This window comes from Orbicella faveolata, unplaced genomic scaffold (genome assembly GCF_042242905.1).
Source record: "Orbicella faveolata isolate gen_17 unplaced genomic scaffold, um_ofav_v1 contig_35, whole genome shotgun sequence".
NCBI classification, from domain to species: domain Eukaryota; kingdom Metazoa; phylum Cnidaria; class Anthozoa; order Scleractinia; family Merulinidae; genus Orbicella; species Orbicella faveolata.
This window is the reverse complement of record NW_028301564.1, coordinates 16,250,287-16,260,000: the sequence shown is the minus strand read 5'-3', so window position 1 is coordinate 16,260,000 and position 9,714 is coordinate 16,250,287. Positions and strand designations below refer to the sequence as shown.

Here is a 9,714-nt window from a genome sequence, read left to right as displayed (position 1 = left end):
GACACTTCATTCGTCACTGGAAGAGGACAGCGCCACCGAGCTATCCAGCTTTGTCCAATTGTCCGCGCTTTAGGAGCAGCTAGAACGGCAGCACTACCTGGCTTTCATGCCTGGAGCGGAGCTGATGTAACTGGAAACTTTGCATTTAAAGGAAAGCTGGAATGCTGGAAAGCGTTTCTTGAAGCTGATGAAGAATGTGTCACTGCACTTGCAGATCTCGGCTCTACCGTCGTTCCCACAGTGGGCATGTTCTATGCAATAGAGAAGCTAGTGTGCCAACTTTACCTGCCCAAGACTAAGATATCCAGCCTGAAAGATCTAAGGTGGCTCCTCTTTCGAAGAAAACAGGCCGAGTCAGAACGACTACCGTCTACACAAGCTGCTCTCCGAGAGGCCATTAAGCGAGCGCATTACCAAGCCATGATCTGGGCCAATGACAAAGTCCCTAATCCAGACCTTTCATCACCAGAGAACTATGGATGGAAAAAGGACAAAGGTTATTATAAATTAACAGTTGATATAGTAATAGACTCTCAAGTTCGACACTGCAGATCGAGATGACTTTAATGCATTGCCTTATTCTTTTATATTTCAGACAAATGGATGCCGGTGATGACGAAACTGCAGCCGGCACCCGACGCTGTTCTTTATCTTGTCAAGTGTGGCTGTGGGAAGGACAAATGCAGAAACAACAGGTACAGCTGTCGAAGGGCGGGCCTCACTTGCACAGATCTATGCAGCTGCAGCAATGACGAGACAGGGGAAGCGTGTGACAATGTCGATATGATTGAGAATGATAGCTGTGATGATGAAACATCGGATGAGCAGGACGATGACAACAACGAAGACGAGGATGATGAATGATTCTTACCTGACATCTATGTTCTGTAGACTGCAATGCATTATGGGCTCAGTTGTGTTATTTTTAAAGCAGTTATTATCGCCAAAAGTCTGACTAGGTTCTGGGTAGTAATAATTATATATACCTGTAAACCTGCTATGGTTAACATTACGCCCTTGGAGCAACCTTAATTATCGCTAGCATATTGAATAGCTGATATAAGGCCTGGTCTAAACGTCGAGCCAACGTCGTGCCGAACCTAATTCCATTTGGTTTTATGATAGCGCGACGCTAGCACGGCAGTGGTTCTAAACGCCAATTTGGTTAGTTCTGTTTTCATCTAGTTGTATTTCTTCGCACCGAAAGCCCTAATTTTGGGAAAGGAATTTGGTTCAGCACGACGTTGGCTCGACGCTTAGAACAGGCCTAACAAGTGCCGAGGAGCTCAGCCTCACTTTCATGTCGTCTTACGTGAACAAAACCTATTCAAATGTAGTTTAATTCACGTGAACAAAAAATATCATGTAGTTCACTTGTTGTAGTCATTTTTCTCAACAACTCGAGAAAAAGAAATATGCTTTTAATGCTTATTTGAAGACAACAAACGACCAGCCTCGCTTTCGTGCAGTGTTGATCACGTGATCAGTATTTACTACTTAAGTCTATGAATGTGTATTAGATAGACTATATTAAAGATTCCTGGTAATTTTGTGGAAATTTATTGTAGTTAATTGTATTTACACGCCATGTTATGTTCGAGCCTCGATTCCATGTTGAGCCATATGGGTCTAAAAATAGACCCCCCATAGCAGCCGCCAGTGCAGGTTACAAAATTGCCGACAACAGTTTTTGTGTTCCTTAGGGTCCCCTTAAAACATCTGGGTAGGTGGTTTGCTTTCACCATAAAAATCCCACGGGATTACATATGCTCCCTGACTATCAAAGTTCTTGACAAAAACTCCAACGAGGCAGCCACAGTCTGCATGAGTTTGATATGTCTCCTTTGTGTTTCAGCCTGACTGTATGGCAATCCGTGTTGATCTTCAATTTTTGTCCATCCGTATATTCTTTTGCGTTTATTCTATTATTTAAATGTTCCTTGAATGTTTTAAGTGTCTTTTTTAATATTTCTAATGTCTAAATTTGGCTAAAAACCGTGATATATATCCTCCAATTCGAGAGTTGTTGATACACTGACAGAAGAAGGAAAACCTTGATTTAGTCTACTGTAAGCTCAAGATTTATGTAACATATTTATCAATAGTATACAAGCACCTTCACAATTATCAAGTCTTCTCTTTTAACATTTCAACCAGCTTACAGTCAGGCCTTAATTAGCTGCATGTATTAAACTGTGAGCACATAAACATTTGGATCTCAGTCTTACAGTACCTCATATATATCACAGTGTAATGTATTTTTTTAAATTTTGTTTTAGGTGTCATACAACAAAGATGAAGATGAAGAGGCTAGCTGCTGACACCCTAATTAGAGGGCAACAAAAGAAGCTGCAGAATCAACAGAAATAACTGAACAGCAGCTAAGTTTGCCCAAACTCAGCCTTTTTTTAATTTTAAGGAATGTTTCAGTTTTGTTCTTATCATTGATTCCTTACAATCATGAAAATCCAGATATGTTCCACACAATAACAATAATTTAAGGTAAAATCTTGTGTATGGAAAATTGTTGGATTTGTAAACTAAAAAAGTAAGTAAATTATCTGAAAAAGTTCTCTTTTTATCAAACATGTAAAAGTTTGACCTTCATATCTGTTTTCAGTTTTACTTTTGATTCTTGATGTAATGAAAAAGAAACAGGATGATTATTCTTATGTTTAAATTCATGAGAGCCGATGTAATAAACCATTCATTTAAAACCTGTTTGATGTGATATCAGTGACTTTATTTGTTATTTTAATGCTGGGCATTTATCATCAAAATTTTGTCTGGCCTACAAATGATACAAAATTCCCAGTTTTTCTCAGATTTTGCCAAAACTTCCAACCTATTCTCAAAAAATCCTACAAATTCCAAGTTATTCTTAGAAATTCCTAGGAATTTTTGGGAATTTTAAGGAATTTTCAAGGTGAGTATATTTCAGTTGGAATTCCTAGGAATTCCGAGTTCGAATTACCGCGAAAATTCACACCTTAGATTCCTAGGAATTCCTAGGAATTTTTTCCTAGGAATTCTTAGGAAATTCCTAGGAATTCCTAGGAATTCTTAAAGTTATCTCACAAGGGCTGGCTCGGTTTCCAAGATCTTGCCTCATCACTCTTTTCTTTGTAAAAATTTTCATGTACATGTGAGAAGCCAGGCTGGCCCAATTGCCAAGACCTCGATTTTTGCAACCGAGATCTCCGTAACTGGGACTTTTTTGACAAAATAGCTTTGCTTTTGCATCATAGTGGCCAAAATGGCGTACTTGTTTGCCTTGTATGTGTTTCCACTTCAGAAGTATATGAATAAGTTCTATAAGTAAAGTAGCAAGAGTCAACAAAGCTACGATATATCGTTTATGTTCCACCATTTTTGTTTTGTTTCCTGAATTCCATCCAGTTTGACCTGTTTTGCGTTCTGGATTTTCGAGGAAAAGAGAGACTGCTCGAAGTCTAATTGAGAAGATACATCAAACCCTCGAGAGAATTCCATCGGCTATCCAAACGCCTCGAATTTCGACAAAAATACTCCGCTGCGTGTCGTATTTTCAACTCTCTTCTCGGTGTTTGGATATCCCGATGAAACACTGTCTCTCGTGTGTGATAATATCACTTGAAATATTGACATAAAGGAATCATAAAACATTAATATCGAATCACTAACTTACGCAAAATACTCTGCCGATAGCTGGAGGGTATCAGCGGTCATTAAAGATGGCGGCCATAAATTTTCTAACTCCTGCAGCACTGTTTATTCTCGCTGTTACAATGTACACAGGGCAACTAAATCGTACTCTTCCTCAAGATAAAGTGATTGACTTTGGACTGAAAACAACGCGTGCCGCCAAGGATCCTCCTGGGATAGGATTCGAGGCGATAATAAGAACTCATCGTGAGCAGAGATGGAGGTCCGCCATCTTGAAACGAGATCGTACTCCAAGTTCGTTCCTGGTGCTCTCTCTCCTGCTACTTAGCGGTAATGTCGAACTGAATCCTGGCCCACATTACAAACATCCTTGCGGATCCTGCATCAAACCGGTGAAACCTAATCAGAGAGGCGTCCAATGTGACATTTGTGACATTTGGTATCATACTCGCTGTATGCTAATGAGTCCTGATAGGTATGAAGGCCTAGCCACTTCATCAGCGGTATGGATATGCTCAAGTTGTGGTGTACCAAACTTCTCTAGCACTCTACTTGATGCTGACAACAACATGGAACTTTCAAATTCCTTCTCAAGCTTAACACAAGGTAAATTATCTGCCAACCCAAGTTCTTTTAGCCATTCAGACATGCCGGGTGTCCTGTACGACTCATCTTTACCAAGAACAAACTCGGCGAAAAGTTCCCGATCAGTGAAGAAGAATATATCTATCCTGAACGTCAACTGCCAAAGTCTACCGGCTAAAAGAGAAACATTTCTACATCTGATTAACGATGCAAAACCGGATATAATTATTGGAACTGAATCCTGGCTATCTCACGAGCACAGCAACAATGAGTGTTTCCCTACAGAGACCTACCAGGTAGAGAGGAGAGACAGACCAAACGACCCTCACGGCGGGGTGTTTATTGCTGCTAAAAAAGACCTAGTACTAGTCAGAGAAAGTAACCTGGAAACAGAGTGTGAACTGCTCTGGTGCAATATTCATATTACTGGATGTAAGACACTCCATACAGGAGCATACTACAGACCGCATGTAGGCGATGAAAACAGCCTCCAAGAACTGGATAAATCACTTTCTCTAATAAATCCTGCCCATGATATCCTGCTTGGAGGGGACTTCAACTTCCCAGGCTGGGACTGGAAAAACAAAACCTTGAAAACCTGCCCCTTCCCTACACTACATCACCAATTTGGGATCTACTCGACGATAAAGGGCTTATCCAAATGGTCGAAGAACCTACCAGGAGCCAAAATATACTAGACCTAGTAATCACTAATAATCCATCTAGAGTTCGCCAAGTCAAGGTATTGCCTGGCATATCAGACCACGACTGCCCAATGATAGATCTAGACATACGTCCCATTCGCTACAAACAGAAACGGCGAAAAATACCACTCTATAAGAGGGCACGATGGGATAGCTTTGAGGCAGACCTCCAAACCACAACTGAGGTGATAGATCATAACAAAGATACATTGTCGGTAAATGAACTATGGCTTACGTTTAAAAAAGCCATTCATGACGGCACCCTAAAACACATTCCACACAAGACATGTAAACACAAGAACAACTTGCCGTGGATCACGCCTAGCATTAAAAGGCCAATCAGGCAGAGAGACAGAACAAATATTAAGCGAAAAAGAGCAAGAGAAAGGAATGCAGTTGGAGCTTCTCGTCTACTTGACCAGAAGATGAGAGAGCTAAAGAGAAAAATCCAGAGGGAATCTAGGAAACAGTATTGGGAGCATGTCGAGTCTATCATCTCACCGATGGAAGAAGACACAAATGACTTCTCCGGAATGAAAAGATTCTGGTCCTTCATCAAACACAGCAGAAGGGACAGTATGGGTGTTGGGTCATTGAAGAAAGATGGCACAACAATATCTCATCCCAGAGATAAAGCTAATATCCTAAACATGCAGTTCCAGTCAGTGTTCACACGTGACAATCCAGACGCACAAGACATACCGATGATGTCATCGCCGTTTGCCACCATAGACGACATCCAAATAACTAGGGCAGGAATCAAGCGGATGTTAGACCAGCTTAAAATCCATAAGGCACCCGGACCGGATGGTATAACACCTCGAGTGATGAAGGAGCTCTCAGAACCTGTAGCCTCCATTCTTACTATCATATTTAAGAAGTCGTATGAAAGCAGAGAAATCCCAGACGACTGGAAATGTGCCAACATCACACCTATCTATAAGAAGGGCTCTAAATATGATGCAAGTAACTGCAGGCCTATCTCCCTCGCGTGTATATCAAGCAAATTGATGGAGCATATCATAGCAAGTTCAATCATGCGGCACGCCGATAACCACAACATCCTGTACCCCCTACAACATGGCTTCAGGGATAGAAGATCGTGTGAAACACAGCTTTTGGGATTCGTAAACGACCTAGTTAACACTATGCATGCTGGATCCCAGACGGATATCCTGGTGATGGACTTTAGTAAGGCATTTGACAAAGTCAGCCATCCTCGTCTTGTTACCAAGCTGAAGTATTATGGAATTGGTGGTAGGACAAACAGATGGGTACAATCCTTCCTAAGTGGCAGAACACAGAGAGTTGTCCTTGAAGGAGAATTTTCAGACGACGCCGAAGTACTTTCTGGTGTACCACAAGGTTCTGTCTTGGGTCCATGCTTATTCCTTTTTAGTGCAGAGTGCACTATTGGGATGGTTATGGGGGTTGCCTGCCGCTAAGGAACTAAGGCGCTATGGCGCTATGGCGCTATGGCACTATGGCACTATGGCGCTATGGCGCTATGGCACTATGGCCCTATGGCGCTAAGGTGTAAACTTTAATGTTTGTTTAATTAATTAATTTCAATTAATTCATGATTAGTCTAGAGGCAAGGAAGTAGTGGGAGTAGGGTGGGAAAGGTACATGTGTACTCTACGTAAAACACATTCCATTGCCGTCGCTTAACTTTGAACATCGCAAAGCTATATATTTGTTTCAGGTAACCCCTTGCTCTCCTTGTGGTACCATTCTCCTTAGAACAAAACTAATTTGCCCTAAACGCATGCGTAGATTAGTTAGGGTTCGTGGCTTCTATATTAGGTGAAGGATACATTGCATACGGAATCACGCACAAATGTTGAGTGGTTTTCCTTATGGTAGAGCTCAACATGTAAGACGCATGCGTTCTAGCATTGTTAGTGTTATACACTATCTTTACACGCAGTATTTTATATATCGTGTCATGTGACCAAGGACGGCAGTTATTTTTCAGGTAGCGCCAATTGTCCCTTTTTATTGCAAAAGTGAAACGTTACTGTGGCTGCGTAGCTTTTAGAATTACAAACAGGTCGGTTCAACAAATATCATCTGCTGTTTTCAATCTACAATAGTGTGCTTGTCAGAGTTCAAATATATTGCTTCTCCTTAGCGACTTGTTTATTTCTTGCCTTAATTGTGTCTGTAAGAGAGACCAAAAAGTTCTCAAGTTAGTGGCTTTAATACTCCGCAAATTGTAAATTTGTAACAAAAGAAACCAGGAAAATGCTCAAATATTGCTGCAGACGCCGTGGCACCTAATGAAAGTTCAAATTAATTTAATCAGTCTTTGAGGAGACTCATTCATATCGGCCAAGTAGCGCTGTTTATCTTCAATACTTTTCGTTGAAAAGCTTCTCAGCCATCAATATCGTTGTGTGTTAATTTTGAATTGTTTTATTGTTAACAACAAAGGTGGCAACAGAAAGAGAAAGTGGTATTTCGTGACTATCTGATAATTAAATTAGTTCTTGTTCATCGGTAAAAATTTGCATTTTTAGTAAAACATCGTCTCTGTTCCGTTTCTTCATCACTACATCAGATATTTAACTTTCTTGCATTTATCTCCAAAAAACAAGGACATCTTCCGTATGTTTTGGAGAAAACAGGGGTTTCATATTACATGGCTTTGCGAGGAAAACACAAGTATCAAGTTACAAAGTTGGCGTGAAGAGCTAAATTGTCACGTTTGCTGCTTCAGCGTATTGTTGAATTTAAAATGAACGAAAATCAACTTAAAGCACCAGTAGTAATTAATTTGTGCGTAATGTTTGGACCTTGAATGAAAATACAACCTTGAAACATACACACTGCAAAGGGGAAAAGCCGTAGCAGACTACCAAGGTAGACACAAACCGGAAGTGAACCGAGCAGGGGTGAGTACTTATGGGACTACTGTATCAGAGCTATCAATTGCGCTCTGCACTATCTGAGATTGTCTCACTAGTTTATATAAATGACCTACCTGAATCCCTTGCCTCTAACATTAGACTATTTGCTGATGACACCATTGTGTACCTGACCATCCACTCAGACAGTGACACCCAAGTACTCCAAAGAGACCTAGACAAATTAGCCGAATGGGAAACCCTATGGAAAATGGAGTTCCATCCAGACAAGTGTGAAGTACTTAGAGTAGGGCGCAAGCGTGCTATGGTACAAAATGACTATATTCTTCATGGTAAGACATTAGCAACGGCTGACTCAGCCAAATACCTCAGAGTTACTATACCATCAGACCTGAGATGGAACAAACACATCGACACCATCTCAAGTAAAGCTAATAGAACTCTTGGATTCCTGAAAAGGAATCTAAAGATTAACTCTACTGCACTCAAGTCCACTGCCTATAAAACATTGATCCGACCTACCCTCGAGTATGCCTGCACCGTTTGGGATCCTTACACACAGGGAAACATCTATAAGCTCGAGATGGTGCAGCGTCGGGCAGCGAGATTTGTTCTTGGCAGATACAACAACACATCCAGCGTAGGGGACATGCTATATGAGCTCGGCTGGACTTCCCTCCAAACTAGGAGACAGACACTTAGACTCTGCATGATGTATAAAATTCATAAAGGCTTGATAGCCATGGACGCACAAGAGTTCATGACTCCACTTCAAAGGAGATCACGGTACGTAAATTCAGATGCGTACAAAATTCCCCGCTCAAAGACGGACTACCACATGTACTCGTTTTCCCCGAGAACGATACGAGAGTGGAACAGCCTGGCCAATGAAACAGTAAATGCACCAAACTTGACGGCCTTCAAGAAAAGCCTGCCGCCTGACCAAGGCCAAACCAAACGATGTTGACTTTGACTTTATTATTATTATTATTATTATTATTATTATTATTATTATTATTATTATTATCATTATTGCTATTATTATTATTTAGTTTTTATTATAGCATTTTAGCTTTATTTTAATTTGTAGTTTTTTATTTATACGCTCACTAGAATCTTCAGAATTGAAGGAGGTGAGTCGCCCAGGAAGAAGAAGAAGAAGAAACTGGTAAAGGTGCAATACCAAGCTTACTTACCGAAGACAAGCGCTTCTTCTCCAAGAAAATCAAGGCTCGAATGAATTCGCCACGTGAAATTAACAGACGCCATCTTGTCAAATACTTAAGAGCAGCTTCGCCTAAATATCAACTTGACTTGGAAATAGCGAAAAAATCGAATTTCTTCAAACTCGCCCAGAATGAAGCCCCACGGGCATTAGTTACAAAAATATCGTTTTAAGTTCGATAAATCAAAAATTATTTTTTTCCGCAATTTTTTCGTTTCGATGCCCCAAATCGGCCAAAACCTATCGAAAATGAGCGGCACATTCAGAGGCTCGCAAACTCAAAAGCAAAAATCTTCATTACAAACTGATTGCACGTCGTATTTGTACTTCCTTTCTTGTCTATTTAGAGCTAAATAGATCGTGATTTGATTAGAACTTAAATACTTGACGATTTTTCTAAATTAACGACTCAAGACAGCTTTACAAGAGGTCTACATTTAGCCTATTTTCAAATGCTAAAAAGGCGTTCTGTTACACGGCTTTTCCCAAAACGATTAGTTTGGTCTGAAAGAGCACTGTTTCTTCTTCAAATTAGTGAAATAAAATTTTTGGGTAGATAAAATCGCGAGCGTTGAGATGGCGAACTAAATGCAGCACTTCTTCCTGAAAACGTGACCTTTGACCCAAGCGTACCGAAACCGATTACTGCAAGAAAACCCGGAAGAAAAGCAAACACTTCGTTATT

General features: G+C 40.5%; 1 protein-coding gene and 1 long non-coding RNA gene across 2 annotated transcripts in view; both read left to right on the top strand.

The window, feature by feature from the left end:
- The window catches only part of LOC149103497 (uncharacterized), a 1,433-nt gene extending 374 nt beyond the window's left edge, over positions 1-1,059 (top strand). The window contains exons 1-2 of the mRNA XM_089273864.1: positions 1-496; positions 596-1,059. The exon at positions 1-496 is cut by the window's left edge and continues 374 nt beyond it. Of these exons, the coding sequence (XP_089129990.1) occupies positions 1-496; positions 596-864 (765 nt within the window). The 3' untranslated portion in view covers positions 865-1,059. The remainder of the gene's footprint in view (positions 497-595) is intronic.
- Positions 1-2,719, top strand: part of LOC149103496 (uncharacterized) — an 8,067-nt gene extending 5,348 nt beyond the window's left edge. Inside the window, exon 2 of the long non-coding RNA XR_016202127.1 lies at positions 2,280-2,719. This is a non-coding gene — a long non-coding RNA (uncharacterized LOC149103496). The remainder of the gene's footprint in view (positions 1-2,279) is intronic.
- The last annotated feature ends 6,995 nt before the right edge of the window (positions 2,720-9,714 follow it).